Source organism: Drosophila nasuta, chromosome 2R, assembly GCF_023558535.2.
Source record: "Drosophila nasuta strain 15112-1781.00 chromosome 2R, ASM2355853v1, whole genome shotgun sequence".
Taxonomy (NCBI): domain Eukaryota; kingdom Metazoa; phylum Arthropoda; class Insecta; order Diptera; family Drosophilidae; genus Drosophila; species Drosophila nasuta.
Window position 1 is genome coordinate 4,870,958 of NC_083456.1, and position 23,804 is coordinate 4,894,761.

Genomic DNA, 23,804 nt, shown 5'->3' on the forward strand with positions numbered 1-23,804 from the left:
CAGTCAACAGCTTTTAATTATTTGCACAAATTCATTAAGAAAATTAACGCGTCGAGTGTCGGAGCAACAACTGACTTGTCTTCGAATTCTACGTAACGCCTCGGGTGCCATCGTCGTCGTCAGTTGGATTCCGTTCCTCAACCGATTGAGTCGCTCGCGCGCTGTTTGAGTCGGTGCTCGAAAAAACGCGCGACGGGCAAATTGAATATCTGTCATCGACGATTGAACATATCAAACATATAGTTTATTGTTGCTTAATAAATTTATATTCATTTGTGTGCTTGGAAATAGAAAAAAAAGAGACATTGGATGGAATTTTATGGAATAAAACAGACTCTTATAAAATATTGAAAAAGAAAAAACTTTGTGTTAATTAAAGTCCAAAAAACTCCATAAAAAGTGAGCCAAAATTGTTAAATTCGTATATGTGTATGTAAATATAAAAAGTAAATACAAATTCAACTAATATATACGTCAGGCCTCTGAAACTCTCTAAATGGTTTTGATTAGCATTAGTTGTTCTAAATGTTTCCAATAGAGAGACATAAATTGCATCAGTTGCGGAAATTGATCACTTTTATTTGCTTGGATAATTAATTTAAAACAATATTCTAATATTGCCCACAGTCCATTAACGAACTGCGCTCTGCTTTATTAATAATTTGCATTTGCTCAATAACTACTCGTAATTCAACTAATTGTGTTTGTCCCATGGTCAGCAAACAGAAAAGTGCCAATCTATTGCTATGGAATTCAAATGGAAAATTCAAATATGAAATATTGGGGAACCAGTTTTCGTAGATCTTGTCAAGCAAACCCCCTTGCAATTAACACTACCGGTTAAATTTGAAATTAAAATATTTGCACGCCCCATGCGACGACGCTTGACAGATGTCTGGGGCATTGTTCCAAACTGTCTCTGCTCCATATGCATATTGATATATCAGCCGGAGTTAGCACCTCTCTCGGGAAATCTGTGAAATGAAGTTGCTAAAAGCCATGTTTTAATAGAAAATCAATATTAACTGGTAAATAATTATTACAAATGCGATTTTGGTCAGCTAGTGGGCATAACAATTGAGGGATATCTTGCAATTCTTTATAAAGATACGAGAATAGCCCAGTTAAAAGCTGATAATCAATGTTTGCCCGCAGTCACGATAAGACTGTAATATGCGGACTGAAACTTACTTATGTTTCTAAACAATTCAGAGTTCAAGTGGTATGCCTTTATAAAAAGCTATGGACAAGGGTGCCAAGTTGCAAATCAATCAATACCAATACCATATCCATATTTAAATGGAGTTTCCTATCTAACTTGATATAGTCATGTACATCCGTTTCCTTGCAGAACGTTCTAGGCTTTTAAGCGGCATCGAATAGCTGAATAAAGTCTTTTAACATCCTAAACCAAAGACAGTGCAAAATAGATTCTCCAGCTATAACATTGCACTACACAATCTATTTCAAAATTACAATTATAATAAATAAATAGTTAATCAGTTAAAAGCTTAATGCTAGTGATTTGAAAGTATGGCAAATATTTCAAATGCTTAATTCTAGCTTTATTCGGTTTTCCCGTTGGTTGGTTATATTATGGTTATGTTATAAATTACTCACGAAAAACTGGATCAAATTTTGAACCACAGGCATTTCATGAATTTTTTGCTTGGAAACTCAATACCGTCGACATGGGAAGTCAACTGATTTCAGCTGTAACTGCTTTCAATTGATTTCAATTGAACAATCTGGCGAAAGGGGTATTGGGGAAGAAATGTTTTGAGGGTAAACAAGTGATAATATATATGTTTCGACTGTTAATATTTATACATACATAAACAAAATAAATAAATAACAAAGCGTGGCACGCACAGTAAACTTACCGATATGTTTCGCCTTCGTTTTGATATTTACAGAAGAGCAGTCAGTCATCGTGTTCAATAACAAAATGCTCCACTAGGAATTGTCTACTATAGATATGGTTAATCAAGCGTCAGCAATCCAACGCTGTGGTCGTTCTCCAACGCCCAGTCCGCAACTATCTCATCGCAATGTCGTGCAGTCGAGTCAACCGAGTGCCAACAGCAATAGAGCAGACAGCATCAGGAGATCAACGCCAGCTCCACCTCTAACCAGCTGTGCGGCAGCTCCATGCAGCGACATCATTAGCGATGTGTTGGGCAACTTCGGCATCTGGCAGCTGCGCACCATTCTGATCATATTTTTGTGCAAGATTCCTGCCGCTTGGTTCATGGCCTGTATCATATTCACGGGCCCTGAACTCTATCCCGGCACTGAGTTCACCTGCGATACAAGCCACCTGAACAGCAGCACCAACTACACCGTCTCGGATGACCAGTGCTATGTGCTGGATGAGTCCTCGAATATCAGCAGCGAGTGCCAGCAGTTCGAGTACATGTCTAGCTTTGATTCACTGATCATGCAGTTCAATCTGGTTTGCCTTCGCGATATCTTTGTTGCCTGGACACAGTATTGGCATCTCTTTGGCGTGCTCGTTGGTGGCGTGGTGGGCACCAAGATGATGGCTGGGATCAGTCCTCGGGTCACCTACTGTGTGGGTGCCATTGCCCAGATCCTTTGTGGCGTTGTCACCGGCTATGCCCGCGACTTTAGCCTGCATTGCGCCTTCCGCTGTCTCTCGGCCGTGTGCTGCGCCATCATGTTCACCGCAGGACAAGCTATTTGTAAGTCGTATCCAAGTCAGTATCTTCTTATATGTTTAATTCAAATGTGTCCTCAACAGTTAGCGATATTACTGCTGGAATTCATCGCGTTGGTGCCATCATTCTCTACGACACCTTTTGGTCCGTTGGCGTCATTCTACTGCCCACGTTGTCGTCTTTCTTCAACAGCTGGTCCTTGATCTATGTGGGCATTACATTCCCTACAATCATGCTGATAGTGTTGCTTTACTGGACACCAGACTCACCTCGCTGGCTACTCCGAAATGCCGCCGATCGATACGCCATCGACAGCGTGGAGCAAATGGTGCGCGAGGGCGCCGAAATCAACGATCGAACTTTCAAAATACCTCCAGACTTTCGGCAGCAATTGGAGCAGCTTAGCGAAAAGCTCAAGGCACAACCAGCACCAGCTCCCTGGTCACAGCTCTGGCAGGGCAAACGCGCCAAGACTCACATGGTGGCTGCCCACTTGGCCCTGGCCTTCTTTGTCATCAACTTCATGGGCATGCTGCTCAATATACGATCCTTTGGCAGAGACTATCTCGTACCCAACACCATAGCAATGGGTAAGATTTGCTTGTGAACATAGGTTTTATACCCGGTTCAATAATTTTGCCATATTCATCTGTTCGTTCTGTTTGTCTTGATCTCTACAAAATTTCATTTCTAAAAAAGTTTAATTTTGAAACACATATTAATGTTAATTTAATATATGATACCATACCACAACTTGTCTCTCAAAATGTGGAAAAGATCAGTGCTTAGCGAAGGAGAAATCTATTGTAAACTTCTAACTTTAACATGTAAATGTTATGTTAACTGTTCAAGTACTGTTAATAATAGTTATAATTGCTATCGAAATATTTCTGTGCTTCCCAATAACAATTTCCGAGTATATTCTTGCCTTGATCTCTACAAAATTGTATTTCTAAGAAAGTTAAACTTTGAAATACATATTGATGAAAAAGATCAGTATTTAGCGAAGAAAAAAATCTATTGAAAATATGTAGATAACAATAATAGAAAATAACATTATATAAGAATGTTATATTAACTGTACAAGCACTGTTAATAATAGGCACTATCTAAATATTTCTGTGCTTCCCAATAAAAAATGACCTAGTGTTCTCTTTTTAATAATCTCCTTGACTTCAGGTTTCTCTGAGATTATTGGATGCTTCTTGGCACTTCACTTTGCACTGAAACACAACAAATGGAAGTGGCAATGGGCTGGCAGCTTCAATATACTCGCCGGCATGCTTGGTTGTCTGGGATGGCTCTTCACTGGCGCCGACTCAAGTAAGTTTTGCGAATCTGCCAAATTCAATTCAATTCCTGCTAACTTACTTCTTCGTTCTACAGTGGATGCTGATTTAAGGGTGTCGCTGTGGATGATTATTGCCACCATACCAAAGGCTGGTGTCTCCTGTGCCCAGTCAATGCTCTTGGCCTGCATGAACGAACTAGTGCCCGCCAATAAGAAGCAACTCTTTGTTTTCTCCGTGGTCACCTGGGCGCGTGTCTGGCTGTTGTCGGCACCATTCTTCAATGTGCTCAAAAAGATCGATACCGCCTTGTCATTGACCTCATACTGTGTGTTCAGCATACTTGGAGGCATCTGCACGTGTTTGCTGCTCACGCCCCGAACCAGCTCAGCTCCAGTGGTTGTGCCACAATTGGAGCAGCAGGACAAGAAGGAGCAGTCGCCATTGCATACGCCAGTTTGGACTATTGAGTCCGATGTGAATAACACACGCCTATAGGCGTTAAGATTAGGAGTTGCGACTTGCAAATTAGCTAATAAAATTCAATTCTCTGTGATTTGCACAAAATCTCCACAGTCGTTTATTAAAATTCTGACTACAACATAAGCACATAGGCAACCAACATATAAAAGAAAATATGTGCGAAGATCCAAAACCAATAGACTCTAGAATATTCCGATATTATATATGAGAAGCGACTTTAAATTCATGATAAAACTCACCTTGTCACATGCATTTTATTCGCATTAATTGTCGACTTTTCACGATGTAGATATTTATTAATGCCAATCATATGACGCCGAACGTAATCATCATAGTTCAGTTCATCCAGATTCCAATAGAGCATGGGAAATGTGCCATTCTCAATCAGATCCTTGAAGTAATATCTACTACGATTCTTAAAGATCCATTCATTGAGCGAAAAGAAGCTCCCTGCAATGGAATTAACTTAATCAATCGAATGATTAATTTTAACATCTCGCAATTCCTACCCGCCAAACAGGCTTGTCGAAATTTGCTGGCAATCGGAGTAACAAGTCGCTTCTTCTTCTTCAATACCAGAGTGGAAAGGTCCATCAGGATAGCGGGCACAAAGTGCAGCAACCACACTGCAACTTCATGCTTGAGAGCACTGCGACGATACTTGAAGTTGGGAAACATGATCATGCGTTTGGTGGGATAAATGCGTGACCATTTCATGGTGAGTTGACCCAATCTCTGCCAGCTGATGGGATTCGTAACACCCGAAGTGGCATTGCTGATGCTGATGCTGCACCGAAAGATAAAAATCGAGAAAAATACATTTCGCATTAATAGTTTTACCCACCTGCCCAGCTGAGCTTTGTGCACCATCATGATCATGGCATTGACTACAAAATCCACAGGGATAATATCGCAGATAAGATTCTTATCGCCCAATATGCTGCTAATTCCGCCCTTGCCAATTTCCATCATAATACCACTGATTGCCTGAATATTATCAATCCATCCCGGATACGGTTCCTTATACGCAGCCGTCACAATCGAAGGACGAACAATAACAATGGGTATAAGGTCCTTGTAGGAGTTGACGATCTGCTCGGCTATTGACTTAGTGAAGGTGTAAGTATTCACATGCGGACCCTTTATGTAGTCAGCCATTCTATTGAGATACTCGTCGGGAATCTTTTTGGTGCAGGTGAGGAACTGCAGCCAATCCACTGGCGGCAGTGTTGGATAGATGCGCTCATCAACATACTTGCGTCCCGGATTGCAGTAAGCGGTGGAAACATAGAGAAAGCTCTGTAAAATATAATCACAAGATTATAAGATTCATTTTTTTCGTCGTATTTGTAAGCAATGACATAAGTTAAAGTAAATGTTAGAGTCGCGGATAAACTCCAATTTCTAATTTTTCTAATTCTATACAAAGTGCTCATAGCACTAAATTTTTACAATACTAAGCTTATGTTCCTGAACGAATATTTTATATAAGTAACAAATAATAATAGCGATTTTATTATTCATAAAAATACCACAATCCAAATTAAATCTAATTAAATCCAATTAAATCTAATTAAATAATTCAATAATAATTCATGGTTGCACAATTTTTTCCATTTTGTAAATAAGTATTGAATATAATGAATTCCCCGCGAATGGTAAAACTGTTTTAAAAATGACCTTCTTACTAAAATCATAAAATGAGTTATCATTAAGTTGTCACAGATAGTTTCATGATAGTTATAAGTGAAAATGGCTCCCTCAAAGAAAGTTCCCATTCATTTATAAGTCCAAAACTCGCTTTAGCATTGTTTTTTACGCACTTTTGTTTACAAGTTGTTTACCACAAAAGTCTGCTTGCCAGTTGTGCTGATGAGATAAATCAATGTTTAAGATTGATAATTACCTTCAATTGTGGCATCTCCTTGCACATCTCGAGCAGATTGTAGGTGGCAACTGAATTGACACGTGCTGCTACCTTTAGACACTCATTAAATCGCACCTGTGGGCGTTGATTATTTGTATATATAAAATGGCACTGAGTGGGTGGATGGTGGGTGTATATATCAAATTTCAACTTACTGTCGCCGCGCTGTGGAAAATAATGTTCACCTGGGCGCAGAGCTCAAGTCTGTCGAGCTCATTTAAACCTGTTGGTATTGATTTAATGACTCTGAAGTAAATCACTTCACTCATTTTCAAACGTCTTACCAAAGTTGTCATCTTCAATGTTGCCAGGAAAAAAGGCGATTTTCTTGAGGCGTTCGGGATACGAACTACGCAATCGTTCAAAGATCCCATTTTGCAAAAAGTTCTGGAAACGCTGCTCGGCGGTAATGCCGCCTTTGGGTCGAATGAGCATATAGATACGTTTGATTTGTGGAAAACTCCAGAGCAACTTCTCCAGCAAGGCCTTTCCCACAAATCCCGTGGCACCTGTATTGTAAAATACGCAATAATAATGGAGCTACTCTCAAGTGTAAGATTACCTGTTATAAAGACGATTGCCTCTCGGTAGAGATCCATTTTTGGTTCCGTACTAACGATCTCCATACTTTGGCACATGTGTTCACTTTGGTAGCATAAATGCAACTGAGTTGCCATTGCATTTCTCCCAGCATCAACTGCAAGTGCAAGTGCGATTCACAAGTGTTTATTTTTCTTCTGCAAAGAAAGTGAAAAGCTTACCCAGTGACGTTAAGTCCTACAAAAACACGTTTTAGTCACAAGTTGGCCGTTTGCAGCTCTTGGTTCAAGCTGGACTTGAATTGGCACTTACACACTGCGACGTAAACAACATTCACGTAACTCTTTCGCTATAGATTACGCAATAATACTAAGACATTTGATCCAAATGAATTACTTAAACAAATTAGACAATTGAAACTACCCTAAACGTATTACAACAATTATCATAAAACATTTTAAATTAAAAATTTAAAACAATTATGCATATTACTTATTATTATCATATTATTTACGAGTTAATTGTTATCCGAAATGCAGTTTTCTAAACGTTTTGTTTGAAGACGGAAAGGTTAGCGGTTATTTATTTGTGAGTTTGTAACTGCAACCCGATTTTTACATGTTACGCCGACAGATGGCGCCATTCAAAAGTACTTTTTGGTTTGCGTCTCGGCTCACCCGCTAACAAGTCGTTAAGCGGGTAAATAAATTAAATAAAATTGTTGTGCAACTGTTTCAGAACAAACAATGCCTTTTATGGAAAATCTGTTAGAAATAAAAAATCCACTCGCTTATTGACACAATTGTTTACGAACTTTCGATGTGTGACTTCGTTGGCGGACAGGTGGACAATTGAAATTGCCTGATTAATTTCAGTGACAATTTGATTAGCGACGATATCGTTGACTAGCACCAATTGAAACCTCTCGCTTCGATTACCATGTTGTTAAGCTGCTGACGCAAACCTCTAGCGAAGTCGCAGTTATGCTGGAGGGTCGAAACCAGCAAGACGTCGCTACTAAATTACGAATGCAAATGTAAGCCAGGCGACCGATGATGACTGAAATCTACCCCGTTCATGGCGACAATCCCAAGTTGCGTCGTTCGTCGCCACATCCCGATGCCTTGGCTCAGATATCCTACATACACGGTGGCCAGGATACGGAAGGCAGGGAGCAGACAAATCAAGGCGAACCCGACGACATTATCGCACAGATTCTTGGAAAATTTGGCATATGGCAACTGCGCTCCGTGCTGATCATCTTCCTCTGCAAAATTCCCGCCGCGTGGTTTATGGCCTGCATCATCTTCACGGCACCGGACATCTATCCCAACGAGGAGTTCTGCTGCGATACCAGCGCCTATGGTGCCATGGATAACTGCAGCGTCAGCGAGGATCAATGCTCCGTGTTGGTATCCTATGGTGATGGCAACTATGCGGTACGACAATGCCAACAGTTCCACTATGCCCAAAGCTTTCACTCGCTGATCATGGAGTTCGACCTGGTCTGTTTGTGTGACATATTTGTGGCCTGGTCGCAGTACTGGCATCTCTTTGGCATGTTTGTCGGCGGCGTGGTTGCCACGCGGCTGATGCGGGTCGTCAGTCCGCGACGTGTGTACATCTCTGGCATCTGGGCTCTGCTCTGCTGTGGCGTGGCAACTGGTCTAGTCAATGATTTCAGTTTACACTGCTCGTTTCGTTGCCTGTCGGCCGTGTCTTGTTCCCTTATGATGACTGCTGGTCAGACCATTTGTAGGTACTCCACTGGTTGATCTCTGTCTTTCTGTTTCTCACATCCTGTCTGCTTTGATCTTTCAGTTACGGACATTACATCGGGTAAGTATCGCCAGGGCGTGATGCTTCTCTATGAAACTTTCTGGTCCCTTGGCATCATCGTACTTCCTGCAATTGCTGTTGGTGCTCACAGTTGGCGGCAGATTTATATTGGGATTACGTCGCTGCCTTTTATCATAGTCTTGCTGCTGCCCTGGTTACCAGACTCGCCACGCTGGCAGCTCCAGCGATCCGTATCTCTGGATGCCGCAGTGGAGCACGTCATGAACCTACTTCATTATGCAGCCAGCATAAATGATCGCAACTCCAAGATACCTCACGACTTGGAAATACAGTTGCAACATCTGGGCGAGAAGCTCCGCGCTCAACCGCCTCCTGCTCGTTGGCTAGAGCTATGGCATAGTCACAAACGGGCCAAGCTCCATATGCTCGCCACCCACATGGCCCTGGCCACATTCCTCATCGGTCACATGGGTCTGCTGCTCAACATACGCTCCTTTGGACGCGACTATCTGTCACCCAATACCATGGTGGTTGGTGTCTTCGAAATTCTAGGCTGCATTTTAGCCATGTACTTGACGTTTAAGCACAATGCCCACAAGTGGCAATGTGCGGGCGGCTTCTGCATTGTGGGTGGATGCGTGGGATGCTTTTGCTGGTTCTTTACTCATGTCGAGAGAGTAGGTATATTGCTGCTTCTGACTTATTCCAAGCTAATGCCGTTTTGATCTTGCAGTACCCGAAATCTATGAGATTGCTCTATGGATGTTTTTTTGCCGTACTACCCAAAGCTGGCATCTCATGTGCCCAAGCCATGATACTAACCTGCATGGGCGAGTCCTTGCCGCCCGAGAAACGTGCCCCGTTCGCTTTCTCTGTGGTCACATGGGCACGTGTTTGGCTGCTTTCCGCCTCGTTTCTTACAGTGCTCAAGGAGCTCAACATCGCCCTGTCGCTGTCCACTTTCTGTGTGCTCGTCATATTGGGCGGAGTCTGCACTTGTTGCCTCCGCACTCCGGTGAACAATGAACAGGAAGCGGATAGGCAACAAGAAGAACAATACAACGATGCTGTCAGTTTTAATACGCATTTGTAGCACGAGATAGACTAGATAGATTGTTCATAATTAATAGTTAAATATAAGTAAAATACATAAGTTTAGATAGAAATATATTAATTTTTAAATGTTTGTAGGTAATATGAGTGTGATAATGTTTAGCCCATTTCATGTTTGAAATTTTTAAATACAACATAACGTTAAACAAGAGCAATACACCGATGCTGTCACTTTTAAAATGCATTTGAAGCACGTGATAATTAATAGTTAAATATAAGTAAAATATACATGTACATAAGTTTAGTTAGAAATATATTCTCTTTAAATGTATGAGGTAATGTTAAATAAGTATATCAATATTTATTTTTTACAGAGGAATATAACTATATTTTAATATTTACTAAAATATAAAATATATATGTACATTATTTATGAATTAAGTCTCTTAGTATGAACTATATAATCCGTTCCAGCAGCGGTCCTTACACAGCAGCAGTTCGTTGGTAAAAAGAGACTCAATACAGATTTAAAAAAAAAATTGACAATAATAAAAATATTTCGTATATAATACTAATAAATTTAGAATCCAGTTTTTACCAAATACAAATGAAAGAAGAAGATATAAAGAAAACTAAGAAAACTCAATAAATAACGGCAATTTACTGAATTAAACTCCTTCGAGAATAAAGAAATTTCACGGCTATTAAATAATGATATCTTCCACATAGTTAAAGTCCATACAACTCACCCGTTTGAGTAGTTGGCAAAAAAAGCTTTAATCCGGGCGGAAGTCTTAAAAACCGACTAGTTATTGATTTCGAGAAATTAAACAATAACACTATCCCAGACAGATATCCAGTGACGGACCCTTCTATAATACTACCAAATTTGGGGGAAGCAAGGATTTTTCCACAATACATTTGGAATCCGTCTTTAACCAAGCACTTATGAAAGAGGAGGACATTAAAAAAACTGCCTTCTCGATAAATAACAGCAGTTTTGAATAATTGCATGTACCATTTAATGCGCATACAAATGCGCATCAAAATTTTCAAATGCCGATAGAATTTTAAGGACACAATCTTTAAAAGACAATCCCTTATTGACATTCGACAAATTACAATTCAGTTCAGTTCTTTCGCCTATGATACTGCCTTTTGTAGAGAACGGTGATTCATAAATTTTGATTTCTCTATATGAGCTAAGTTAAATGGTGAGCTTTTCGATTTGAGCTCGAGGTGTTTAAGATCGTTACAAAGTTTCTGAGCTGTTTCCCAATTTGGGCTATTGTTGCTCTTGAAGACGTAAGTAATGATCTCCGATCTTCTTTGCCACAATCTTTGCTTCCAAATGTTCCCAGTATACACGCACTCAGGCTCCGATCTAGAGATTTGTAATGTCAGCATTTGATTTTAGAGTCTTAAAATGTCCCATTTGTGGACATCAGACTGCGCTGATAATATTAAAATCGTCTGCGTCTGTATTTGCCGAATATCTAAATATGCTTTAAGACCTCTCTTTTAAAAATTAGGACAAAACTCATATTCAAAGTCAAAAAAATATGTCAATAGTGCAAGGTCTAAAAGTATCTAAGAGTTGAGCATATGAAAATCACTGTGGTAGATAACTCAAGGAAAAATATCCAATATTTAAATATGTCACGTTACCAAAATAAAGTGAGTTTAATATAATATTATTCAATAATATATAAAAGAACAATGACCGAAGTGACTGTGCAATCATCTAAAAAGAAAAATTGTATTATTTTCAGAACTTTGTAAGCAACCCCAGCAGAGAATTGATTTGTTAGTTGAGCAGATCTAGTCAGTACTCTGTCCCAAGCCAAGCTGCGAGAGCGCTGACACAAAAATATAATAGGCATAGATATGTTAAGCTCATTGCTCTACTGGCAGTTTAGGTGTACCCGTAATTTCACCTGCTGAACGTGGCAACTCGCGGCAAATGGGAATCGCAAATCGATAAAAATGAAGCCATAAAATTGCGAGCAGCCACAACGATGGGTCGTAAAATTTTTTTTGGGGCTCGTCATTGCTGGAACAGAGCTGGTGTCGTTACGACGTTGAGAGCAGCTGCTGCTTGTGCTCAATTTGGATGCCATGAAATCCAAGAAGTCCGCCTTTACGAATACATCGACAGGCTACGGCAGGCACAAGCACAGCGGACACGGCAAAGGTCACGGCGGGCACGGTGGGCACAAGGAAAGGACAGAAGGCAGTAAGACCAAGGGAAAAGAAGGTAAACAACCACATCTGCATGAGCACAAGGAAGAGCAGGAAAAGGACTTAAACTCCGGCTTTGGGGATTACCTTCGCACGCCGGAGGGTCTGTAAATATGCATTAATCTCAAGAAAATTATGACTTATTTATAAACAATATTTTTCGAATCACAGCATTTGAGATGATGAAATTGTTCGTCTTTGCTAATACCGTAATGTTGATTGTTACAATGGCATGGCCAAACATTAAGGAACAGTTTTATATGCTTAATCAATGGTGGGAAAGTTTTCGAGAACGGCAGCAACAGCAATAACTCTATAGAAGTACTGAAGTTTTAAGACACAATGGTGGGTCCATTTATGCAAGACATATTGCTCATTGGCATTATCTATTGGTAAGCCATAGACATAAGTTGGACAAAGAATATATTGAAATCGTACTTCAACTTAAATAAAGGTATTCCAAGAGCATGATGTCAATGATCAACGATTATTATCGCAGTGAGTTTCAACGAAAAATCCAAAGTGCAAGTACCTCCAAGCCAGCGGAAGAGACGCCTTTAAGCGTAGACAACTTTATGGATTATGTGCGTGAACTGGATAACACGCCGGAAGCGGAGGAGCAGACAGTTTGCAGCGATTCAAAACGTCCAGTGGAACCGCAATTAGGTTATTCCCACAATCTAATAAGATTCTTGAAGATTACAGGATCATTTTCTGCTTTTGACATTTGCATTCCGCAGCGAACAGCTGCCGACAGCTGTATAAGCTAGTCCCTAACAATATTCCTACTATAAAATAGAATATTATACATATGGAATAACTTTAAATAACTTTCGTAAAATAAATACATCCATTTGTGCTCCAAATGTGTGGCGCATTTATTTATATTGTAGCAGAATATATATTTCAATTTTTCAACATTAATTTTACTTCTTGTGTTTACTGATTTTCCAGCTGTACTTTAATAAGTACTATACTATAAATGTGTACAACTTTATTTTTATTTTGCATAAGATTTTTCATTTTTTTGGTCTTTTTCAATACAAACTAGAAAAAATTGCACTTTGATATATATGTATGTATGTTAAACTGCTTAGAATAATCTATATTGCTGGAATATTTAGAAAGAGTGTCACGAGATTAAGCTTTATTTGGAAATGTTTCAGTATGTTCAGGTATTCAATTCAATTATGGCACGAATATTCAAATTTATCCATTGCTTGGAGAGGTAATTATGGAACTGAAAAATAATACACATATCTTTTGGAGACATTTAGTAGAATTGTTGACTCGGGTGCGTTACTTTTAACTAGTTCAGATAAATGTAAATGGGAGAATGGGATGAATGGATTTACATTTAAATAAATGCATCTAAGGCAACAAAATGAAAAAACGATTAAAAATCTGTTTTAAAATATAATCACTTTTAATGTATATTTCATATACACAACAAATCTTCATACATTGTTTTTATTATAGATAAAAATCATAATAATTTCAATACAAATTAATAAAGCAAAAATACAGAATACATCAAAATAAGAATTGATAGGACTTCGTTTAAAGAGATATGTACATAACGTAAAATAACGCTTAAGCGTATCTTCTCATCGCTTTCGCATACAAAATAAAATACGAATAAAGGAATACACAGTGGTTGCATGGTAATTTTTCTATATAGCCCAAAATAAACAAAGTACAAAGCGCAACAAATTTTTAACAATTTTCAAATCGCATTAATTAAATTAAAGAATCACAATAGAAATTGTCTTTCAGAAAAATGGGGAGCAACAGAGCAACGCAAAATTAAGGAAACACAAACCTTTCTCTTCCTGTCTATCACAACCTTCAAATAAGGATATTAACATAGTAATTTAAAAAAAAACATTCGCTGGGCAGCTAATCAAATTTCGACAATTGAGTTAATCATGGATGCCTACTACAGACTACATATGTATGTATATATATATATATTGTTTGTATATAATAGGTTTATAGATAAATGTATATCGTATATGGATATCGTTTTAACATATGGCTTAAAACACATACAGTTCAAATTGCGAATGCACAATGCAAAGAATACAAATGCAGAATACAGAATTAAGTTGCTTGCTCTCCTTAAAGCATAAAGTGGTATTATATATATGATAACATATATACATCCACGATGCCGCCAGCAACTTATTAAAAAGCTTTGTTTAACTAAATTACTGTGCGTTCAAGTCTTACGATTAACTAAAAAAGCGCCATCGTAGCGAACCCTAAGGACTCTCTTCTTGTGTTTACTCCCACAAACTATCTAATCGACCTGCTTTCGTAGAGACATTGGCGGCGGAGGCGCTGGTACCGTCGGCCTTTTGGGCGTTTGAAATGAGTTTGGCGATATGGGCGTGGTTGGCGTTTGTTGTTCTTTCTGTGCATTATTTGCTGGATCTTGCTCATGGTTGTGGTTATGATTCTGCTCCTTGCCCGCTGCTGCTGATGTAACAGTTGTTGTGCTTGTTGTTGGTGTTGAAGTTGTTGCTGTAGGATTAGTTGTCGGTTCTTCTCGCGTTCCATTAGTATAACAATTCTCCTGCCGCAGCTGGTCGATGAACTTCTCAGTTGTAAAACGTACAGTGCTATTGCCATTATCGATGTGGGCCTGTGTAGGCGTGATGCTTTCGTCGTCACTCTTGCTATCGCTTTTATAGCCAACTCCATTTCCACCGCCTACGCCTAGCGCCGTGGGGCGCTTCGGTAGCTGCGGCTTCTGTGGTAAATCCGGCTTCAATCTAAAGCTACCAATGCTATCGATGCTTCTGCGATCAGCTGTGGGAGACGGCAGATTGTCCAAACCAAAGAATTGTGTCCGCGTCATCGGCACAGGCTTGGCCGGTGTCACCGGAGGCGGCGGCAGCGGTTCTAGTTGCGTGTGCGTCGGCTGGCTGACGGCAGACTGTACAGCAGGCTGTTGAAACTGCGCTAAGTTGGGAAGCGGTGGCTTGGCGGGTTTCTCTTGTTTTTCCAGCTTGTCATCTTGCTGCTGCGACGGCTGCTGAGGGAATAACTCCTTAGCATGAGGCCTAGTCGAGTGCGAATGATTAGTTGAACCACCTCCATTGGTTGTTGCTTCGTTCTTGGTAGGTGGCGAAGGTGCATTAGGCTTCTGGCGACGCAGTGTTCCATAGCGCGGACTCTCAATGACTTCTGTTCAATAAATACAAACATTAAATTATTAAATGTCGTTTATGGTATCCTATTAATACTCACCACTTTCATGTTTGTCCAAATGCTCATTCGAGGAATTCGATTTGCTTTTGCCTTCGACAAAAAGTTTTTGACGTTGCAGGGTCAAATAAAATTCAACTTCTCCGTCGAAGAAATAATCCCATTGGCTAATCAACAGCTCCACAATGATGTTGGCTGCCGATGAGCTGTTCACCTGGCCAATATAATCAGCGGCGGCATTGCTACTCTTATCAACGCGTGGCCAAAGCATGTTGGGCGACATGACAATGGCTAGGTTCTGGGAGTTCATCTTGTTATGCACAGCTCGTTGCTGCAACAGCGCCAGGAATTTTGTGAGGTAGCGAAGATTGGCGTAATTCTCCTTGGGCAGTTTACCCAGTATTGCTTTAATCTCGGTCTTCCGCTCCGCTTCGGTGTGTCGTTCGGCTATCTTTATAAAATCCTTGTATAACGCGTACGTCAGCAACGGTTCCGGCAATTCCCTGAGATATAATTTTAATATGGAGCCAATGACATGTGGATCCTGATATTCTAGTGGCAGCGGCGTCTTCACATGCTGCGCCTCCAGTGCATGCTTCATCCGCCTAAGCTTGGTGCTCGCACATCCCACTCGCAGCAAACCCTCCTCCTCGAGTCCATGCTCCAGCAGACAACAGCAACAAAGTTCCACAATGTAGGAAATATCGCGATGATTCGATGACAGATGTTCCTTGAGTGAGGTGCCAAAGCGGGACTTCTCTGTGCTCTGAATGGTATCCTGGATGCGCGCCAGAGAGGCATTCACATGCTGCAGTGCCCGCTCATGATAGTTTCTTTGGTTGAGCACATAGTCGCGAATGCAGTTGACAATCTCATCCTCTTTGGCAATCAGTTCCAGCATTTGGGCCGCCCAGGCATCTCGCTCCTTTTCCAGCTTCAGTTCGCACTCCTCCTGTTGGCTCTTTATGTTGTTCACCTTAGCGGCGGGTTCCTCCAACCGAATGGCAGCCTGTAAATTTGACAAAAAACAAAACAGTTAGTCAAACATTTGCGATAAGCACAACAATCTCTCACTATTTATTCACCCCACCTCGTCGCACATTGAGTTGCTTTCTTTTGTTTGCACAAATTACCGGTGTCATTTTCACACGCTCTGAGCTTAAGTATGACGCTACAGTTGCCTCGTCTTCCCACACACCACCTCCTACTATCAAACTGTATTATCTCTGCAAGTACGATCTTGCATCATGACTAAAAGCCAGGTCGACAACTGTCTGTAGTTTATGCTTTGACACTTAACATATATTTATAAATAGATTCACTGACCAGCTGCTCCAATAAATCTCTTTGTTCACTCTAAACCCTACAAGTATATGTATATTTATATATATACGTATGCTTCGAATATCTCGCTACGTATATATATATATATATATATATATATATATATGTTCGCCTCTGACCGATACCAACTTGCTAGTACCCAATTTCAATTTGCCGCGAGTTTGAATCATTCGTGTAAATAAAAATGGCTTCAAATTTACGGCAGCGGCACAGCGATAAGAAAATATGAGTGAAGCTCTCAGAATAAATTCTTGCGAACTTATAGCTTATACAAAGAATAAGAGCAACTATTATTGTTATGCTCACAATCACTTCAATATAACAGAAGAACCTTAAAACATATGAATAAAAATATTTGTTTAGATTTGTTGAAGTATTGTGCAGAAGCAGCGAAACAAAGATAACGAATTCCCCAACAATCCCATCAGCTAAAGAACTAACTCAACATAATATTATCTTGCACATATCGTACTTTAAGAGCCGATTTTCCAAAAAATTTCAGTAAACGAGCACCATTTGAATATACGCGGATCTCCCTCTCATTCTCGCGACGTAAGTTAGCTAAAAATAAACAAATCGTGACAAATTGAAATCTCAGCCCCTCTCTGCTGCTGTGACTCGTTTTGTTTGCCAATCAATCTTCAGCTCTGATCCGATCCGAGCCGAACTGAGTGCGCAAAACAATGGCAAGCATCTAATTATAAGTCGCAATACCATCTCCAATGGCTCCGTGTGACTCACTTCACATCCACGTTTCCATGTGGGTAACCTCTAACGACCTACATGAAAGCTACAGTGACGTTGAGCTAACATTACCTACTGGCATTCCAGTGCCAGCCCAGACCAAAGCTAGCACTTGCAAGCAAGGTACACACCAAATACATACATGTAACTGTGTCAGCTGAGCTCATGAACATTCAAAGTATAAACATACATGGCTCAATTAGAGCGCTCCCAATAGAAGGCTAGACGTTGATTAGCAGGCGCCCGCATCAGTTTTATGGAGGCACTGCGAAACGGATGATAAGATTATGGTCGAGTGTAAATAACTGTTGACCATTATTAGCGAACATAACTTGAAATTCTATCAAATATTTATTTGTATGTAGTACTAGTTTGACACTTGAGTGGGGCAATTAATGCGTAAAGTTGATGCTACTTATTCAACGATAAACTCGCTTCAATTTGACTCGACTCACTCAATTTTCAATTATGATGTCACTGTGTCTCCATCAAGTCAATGAACGTCTTCCGACACCTTAAACAGCAACAGCAACAACAACTCTAGACAACAGTAACAACAACAACGACAATGACCAGCTCGGTACTCGATTGGGTGACTCGACATACACGTATAAGGCATAAAGCGTGTCGTCGAGTTGTCTTGGCTTATATGTTATATACAACAACGGAAAGCAATGCCAAAAAACAATAATAATAAAGTAAAAATGCATCAACCCACCAAAAATAAAAAGAAAAAGTTGTCAACATCGTCAGAAAATTTGACAAGTAATCGTAACAGTTTTGGCAGAACCTTAACGGAAAAGACATAAATATACAAAACTCTTAAAGTATGTCTATAGAAATTGGAACAGAACGTTAAACTCGGCAATGTAGAACCAAAAAACAACAAAAGTCACCTAATCCCCCCTGACATATCATAAAGAAACCCGACGCCAGCATAAAGCGAATAGCCTGGCAAGCAACAACAGCAACAACACCAACAAATCAATTGTGCGAGTTTTATAGATAAAAAAGAAATAAACTGAAATTAAAAAAATTGATTGCTTTCTTGCTGGCGCTTGTCATCCGCTCGACGAGGCACAGTGCTTCAAGCGCAATTTGAAACCAAGTAAAATAAGTTACAACTCAAACAACATTAAACTGGACTCAAATTAAACAACACAAAACGAACTATATAAAAAAAAGTCTCTTTAAAATTCAAATTTATATTCCAAGTTGAGCAAAAGCAATTTTCTTTCGCACTTGCGCTATAACTAAAAGCTGTACTTAATCAACGTTTTGCAAAAATATATCTACTACTGAACTACTAAACCACTGTGCGCTTGTCCCCCTATTTTAAAGGCACTCACGCACTGCAACAGTCGAGAAGTTGTATAAATATTATTGCCATTGGCCATTATTATTGTTGTTGTGATTATAGTTGTTGCTATTATTTTATTATTTTCGCAGCTGCGGCCTCTCTGCCATTGTTCACTTTCATCATAATCAAAGCGAATTCCTCAATTTGGATAAGTGCTTGTGCTGTTATCATGAAGAATTTGAACGCCTGATGCTGATGTTATTCGAGTTAACTAATTAACTTTAACTCTCAGTCCCGTACTTGATAATAACGAAGCTAGCAAAGAGATTTGTTTTGTTTTTCTTACCTCATGACTGCGTTTGAGTGAGGTGTATTCCTGGAGTGTGCGGGACACATTACGCTTTAATGTTGAGATCTCTTGTATTTCTTTATCTAAGATGTTTTTTAAACGCCGCACAACTTTGGTCTCCGTTTCCAGTTCGCTCTCGATGCTGCATTCGGCAATAGTCTTCTCCAGTTCGCCTGCAAATTGCGAAAGATTCAAAATAAATACAAAACTTTAGTTGCTTTTTACAGCCACACAAAATGATGTAAAGTGTCTACTATATATGTATTATGTTGTGTTTGTGTTTGTATTGGAGAGCCTAAGTGAGGAAGTCAATGCTTATTTAAGACCTTATCGCGGGCGAAGACGGTAGCAAAGATAGTATTGTTGTTGTTATGCCGGTTCAAAACTGTGGGCCGCACATTGTGACAACAGCTGCGGCGACGAAGGCGTAACGAGCCTGACGATGCTGAGTAAACAAAATTGTGATAATTGTGTTGAGTGCAATGCTGCCGCTGCCGTCGCTATTGTGGCAACTGAGCGAATAATACAATGAGAGGCACCCGAGAAGTAGGCAGTCGAGGCGACAACACCACTGGAGTATAACATTTACCATAAGATATGCTCGTTTTTCTCCTCTCTGTAGCAGTGAGACGACAGATAGGGAAAAAAATTGAATTGAAGCGCATCGTGGCTAAGAAATAAAGTTGCAACGAGTGAACCAGGCACAGTGGGTTAAAACTGATGGATTTCGACATTTAAATCGACCCCTACAAAACTAAAACATAACACAGAAAATAATTAACATTAAGTAGTAATTAATGTTTATAATAAAGAAATTATTAAAGAAAGAATACAGATAAAAAATTACAAGTCAGCGCCACCCCACAATTTGTAATTTTAGAAACACATTAATTTACAAATGATTTTTGTATTAAGGAAAAAATCCTTATAATAAATATTTTAATAATTATTATTCAAATAATTAATGTTTTGGTCTACTTGTACTTATTGCGGTTGCTGACTAAACCTTATTGAAACTTGACATGATATATGAGCAATCTGTATGACTGCTCAAAAATATAGTTCTACAATTCACACTCGATACAGTAAAATCCAGTGGTATTTACAAAACTGGGATTTCACTATAACGAGTTAAATAAAAACTCGCGCATAAGCCAACTATTCTGTTATCAAAGTAAAACTAAATAAATCTAATGTTTTACGTTTACAATCACTAGTGTCTGTTTTTAAATGTGTACAAAGGCTGTGCTAATCTAAAGTTCATTGTTTAGAGCGCGCACAGTATATTTATTAAACATGTACGACTTTTTGTGTTGTAAACAAAGAGCTTACTTATGTCGTAATGTCGCAAATGCAACGCTAATCAAATACACTTGAACCAAGGTAAGTTACAGTTACAGTTACAGTTGCAGTTGTAAGTGTGCTGCTCTGCCGCAGTCACAGTTTCCGTCGCCGCAAACAGAGCGCCTGAATTTCAATTGGCACACGCATATCTGCCTGCACAGTGTGTGTGTGTACTTGTGTATGCTAGTGTATGAGTGCAAAAAGTGTAAGTGGAACCAAAATAATGAGTAATAATACAAAATGTGGGGAGGGCAGAAACAAAAAAAAAGGTGTGGGGGTTGCGTCTATATTTATTCATAATCAAGTATATGAATAATATTTGGCACAACTTTTACTTTTAATCGGCAATCACATCATAATGATTGCAGTTACTTTTACTTTTGCCTTTGTTTTCTTCATTAATAAAATGCACAATTGACTTTTGTAGAAAACAGCAATAAACCCAAAGCATAAATATAAATGAACAAGAGGGAGTTGCTTGAGTAAGGGGCGATAAATAGTAGACATAAACACCACTATAACGAGCAAAACAAAAAAAAAAATAAATAAACTGTCTAAGCAGATACACAAATAAAATAAGAGCAGCAAACAGCCAGCAGCGAATGGTTGTTGAAAAGAAAGCAACGAAAAAAGTCATCATAAAATTATTATGATTAAAAAACGCGCTAAGCGGCAGAAACCACAACACCACAAAAAAAGCAACAACAATGAGAAATCGACGGCGCGTCAATGTTGAGAAATGTAAATGCCACAAGGCCAAGCGCAGACAAGGCGAGGCCACAAAACACACACACAAACACACTCACACATTTATAAAGTGCACGCAAGCCCGTGACACACAGTCATAATCATATATGCATAGTTATTTACATATGTATTGTATGTGTGTGCCTATTTCCACACACATACACACGCAGATTATTGTGCACACCTTGCGCGATTTGCGCGAACTCAAATTTCATTCCTTTTTTTGTTTCTTCTTTTCCTTATCAATGTCGATAAAGCATACAACAAACACTAAAACACACACACGCAATAATACATGTATACAATATGCGTTTGGAAGGCGTGTCCGTAATCAATACTCACCGCAATTCGATAGGACTTTCTGCAGTGGCATATCCTTGGGCAATTCCCTGGCGGATTCATCCAACGCTTGTGCAATCTTGTAGTGACTATTCTTCTTAATCCGCTTGTCATGTTCCTCGTTGCTAACTTGGCCATTGCTACTACTGCTACTGCTGCTTCCGCTACTTAAAGCTGGTAATTTTCGCACAATCTTCTCGATGGTATCACGATATCTGTCCACTTGTTTCTCTATTGTCTCAAGTTCAGAATCTTTGCAGTCTGATTTTGTTGATCTGCCGTGAATACAAACATAATGTGTGTATGATACAATATTTGTGTAAATGTATATCTGTTTATGTTTGCAGTGGTGTGCGTGTAAAATGCCATTACACATAAAATGAGCTACCACTGCCGTTAGGTCATCAGCGGCGCAGCTGACAACTCGTTGATTGCAGCGACGAAGCAGACGAAATGAAACGTGAAATGTAAATGCTGTGCTTTATTTTGGCATTGATTTACAGTGGTTGTTGTTATTGTTGTTGTTATTAGGCAACACCTGCCCGTCGATTATCGTGTGCGGCTGGAGAAGACAACTACATACATAACAAGTATGTATTTTTCGATGTGCGTCGTCGTCGCCGTCGCCTACGTCTTCTTTGCTGCCCTGGCCTTTGAACTTACCTAGATAAATTTTCTGCAGCAATTTTAATTTTTGCAAATTGTTTCTTCATTTTGCTGCAGCTTTACAATACAATTCTGACCGCCGATTTACGTAAAAATGCACTTTGTTGTGGTTTTTTGTATGCTGTATGTAATAAGCTCGGCATCAAGTAAATACTTAATAAGTAAGTAAATACACTTGTAACACTGGCAAAATTAGTCATTCTCCAAATGCCAGCGTGACCACAAGTTCAATTTTCAAACACACTTATTATGCGTTTAAGAAATATACTGAAATATACCAGCTGTGTAAGCCCACACTGGTTAGATATGGGAAATTTATCTGCTATGGCGCAAATAACGCAAGGGCTGAGCTTTCATTGGATTTCATTTTTAAGTAAAGGATATAAATAAAAAAAATCGTAGTTGTTATCTACTGAATACCTTTTTTAAGGTTTTATAGGTGTAGTATAGTTTTTCTTAATCATGTTTGAAACTATGCAAAATTGCAGCGTATTGGTGGATTTTTCAGCCTTTATTAGTACATATTTAAAGAAAATTTGCGGTCACCCTAGCAGCCAGTGCACGTGTGAGGACACAAACATTGTTTTCTTAGCGATTTTTAAGGAAATAATTCAAAATGATAGATGCAGATATTATTAAAAATAAGGTACGGCAGTACTACAACCGTGTACATAACTTAGAGCAAGTGTCTGATAAAAAAGAAAATGGTTTTGAGCAGATGAAACGTTTCCAGCAGCGTGTGCTCAATTTATTGAAAACACACAAAGTGCCATACTCAACAAAAGAAGGTAAATATATTAATATAATTCCGAATTCCGTATTAAACGTCAACCTTATTGTAGATGAGGACACCTACGAAGATTACTTACTTTCGGATGATGAAAACGCCGCTAAGACTAATGGGAAAAACAAGAAAAAACAGTTGAGAAATAAGGAAGCAGATAGCTCAGAAGATGAAAACGTCGATGAACGAATTGCTTCCATCAAAAACAAACTGCGACAGAAAAAGAGGCCTACAACAGAGAAACAACAAAAGAGACGCGAAGCAAAGAAATTGAAGCGAAGCAAGGGAGTGCAAAAGATTCTACAATCCTCAGGGAAATCGTTAAAGAACGAGAATGTAAAGCAACAGAAACTAAAAAATGGATTTGTGAAAATGGAAAAAAATGTAAATGGGGAAACGGAGGATAGCAAAGAACAGATTCAACCAGTTAAAGTGCAACCCGTTTATAACGAAGAGGCGAAAATTGTTTACTCTAAGATCGATTTTGCCGCCAATCCTGGTACAAAGGCAAAAAAATCCCACCAAAATCCAAAGGAAATATTGAAAAAGCTGAAGGACACGCGTCAGCACATCAACGAGTTGAAGGAACAAGGTGACACCGATAAGGCCGCTGAAATCCAAAATGACATTGCATGGAAAAAGGCGTTCGATAAGATCGAGGGCAAAAAAGTCAAGGATGACACCAAGCTGCTACAGAAGGCTATCAAAAAGCGAAAGGTAGAGAAGCGAGTGGCGAAGAAGAAGTGGACGGACCGCAAGGAGAAAGTGGAACACGATATTGCGAAGCGACAGAAGAAACGTCAAGAAAATTTGGATAAGCGCAGCAAGGATAAGAAAATCAAGAAATTGAAAAAGGCAAGCAAGAAGGGTCGAATTATAGCTGGCTACTAAAAAAAACTTTGGCAACTTAAGCTAGGTTTAACAACTCAAAATAAAAATTGACATACAAAAATTCGATGA

The 23,804-nt window shown here is 39.3% G+C and overlaps 7 protein-coding genes across 10 annotated transcripts; 5 read left to right on the plus strand and 2 right to left on the minus strand.

The window, feature by feature from the left end:
• The first annotated feature begins 32 nt into the window (after positions 1–32).
• Positions 33–4,606, plus strand: LOC132783993 (solute carrier family 22 member 13). Of its 3 annotated transcripts, none has more exons than XM_060789338.1 (5): positions 33–446; positions 1,917–2,705; positions 2,765–3,271; positions 3,861–4,004; positions 4,068–4,606. In XM_060789338.1, exons 2-5 carry the CDS (start codon positions 1,979–1,981, stop codon positions 4,466–4,468), a joined length of 1,779 nt encoding a protein of 592 aa, XP_060645321.1. In that variant the 5' UTR covers positions 33–446; positions 1,917–1,978; the 3' UTR covers positions 4,469–4,606. The 3 variants fall into 3 exon arrangements, with proteins under 3 accessions (XP_060645321.1, XP_060645319.1, XP_060645320.1); XM_060789336.1 differs by having other exon boundaries at positions 33–429; XM_060789337.1 differs by having other exon boundaries at positions 33–399.
• Positions 4,527–7,032, minus strand: LOC132783994 (putative fatty acyl-CoA reductase CG5065). 2 transcript variants are annotated; one of them, XM_060789341.1, is made up of 8 exons: positions 6,943–7,032; positions 6,665–6,889; positions 6,536–6,603; positions 6,360–6,455; positions 5,298–5,752; positions 4,963–5,240; positions 4,693–4,903; positions 4,527–4,635 (listed from the first exon to the last, which is right to left on the minus strand). In XM_060789341.1, exons 1-8 carry the CDS (start codon positions 7,016–7,018, stop codon positions 4,566–4,568), a joined length of 1,479 nt encoding a protein of 492 aa, XP_060645324.1. In that variant the 5' UTR covers positions 7,019–7,032; the 3' UTR covers positions 4,527–4,565. The 2 variants fall into 2 exon arrangements, with proteins under 2 accessions (XP_060645324.1, XP_060645323.1); XM_060789340.1 differs by having other exon boundaries at positions 4,963–5,752.
• Positions 7,033–7,890: 858 nt separating this feature from the next.
• Positions 7,891–10,008, plus strand: LOC132785665 (solute carrier family 22 member 13-like). Its single transcript, XM_060791862.1, has 3 exons — positions 7,891–8,675; positions 8,742–9,397; positions 9,454–10,008. The coding sequence occupies exons 1-3, from the start codon at positions 7,973–7,975 to the stop codon at positions 9,811–9,813; spliced, it is 1,719 nt and encodes a 572-aa protein (XP_060647845.1). The 5' UTR covers positions 7,891–7,972; the 3' UTR covers positions 9,814–10,008.
• Positions 10,009–11,813: 1,805 nt separating this feature from the next.
• On the plus strand, positions 11,814–12,325 carry LOC132784843 (uncharacterized). Its single transcript, XM_060790720.1, has 2 exons — positions 11,814–12,117; positions 12,186–12,325. The coding sequence occupies exons 1-2, from the start codon at positions 11,892–11,894 to the stop codon at positions 12,323–12,325; spliced, it is 366 nt and encodes a 121-aa protein (XP_060646703.1). The 5' UTR covers positions 11,814–11,891.
• Positions 12,317–12,899, plus strand: LOC132784844 (uncharacterized). Its single transcript, XM_060790721.1, has 2 exons — positions 12,317–12,406; positions 12,469–12,899. The coding sequence occupies exons 1-2, from the start codon at positions 12,357–12,359 to the stop codon at positions 12,782–12,784; spliced, it is 366 nt and encodes a 121-aa protein (XP_060646704.1). The 5' UTR covers positions 12,317–12,356; the 3' UTR covers positions 12,785–12,899.
• Positions 12,900–13,468: 569 nt separating this feature from the next.
• Positions 13,469–22,251, minus strand: LOC132784838 (rho GTPase-activating protein 92B). The gene is made up of 5 exons (XM_060790714.1): positions 22,058–22,251; positions 21,398–21,669; positions 18,962–19,137; positions 15,270–16,236; positions 13,469–15,206 (listed from the first exon to the last, which is right to left on the minus strand). The coding sequence occupies exons 1-5, from the start codon at positions 22,105–22,107 to the stop codon at positions 14,317–14,319; spliced, it is 2,355 nt and encodes a 784-aa protein (XP_060646697.1). The 5' UTR covers positions 22,108–22,251; the 3' UTR covers positions 13,469–14,316.
• A 335-nt stretch (positions 22,252–22,586) lies between these two features.
• LOC132784842 (surfeit locus protein 6 homolog) lies at positions 22,587–23,796 on the plus strand. Its single transcript, XM_060790718.1, has 2 exons — positions 22,587–22,848; positions 22,903–23,796. Exons 1-2 carry the CDS (start codon positions 22,677–22,679, stop codon positions 23,733–23,735), a joined length of 1,005 nt encoding a protein of 334 aa, XP_060646701.1. The 5' UTR covers positions 22,587–22,676; the 3' UTR covers positions 23,736–23,796.
• Positions 23,797–23,804: the final 8 nt, after the last annotated feature.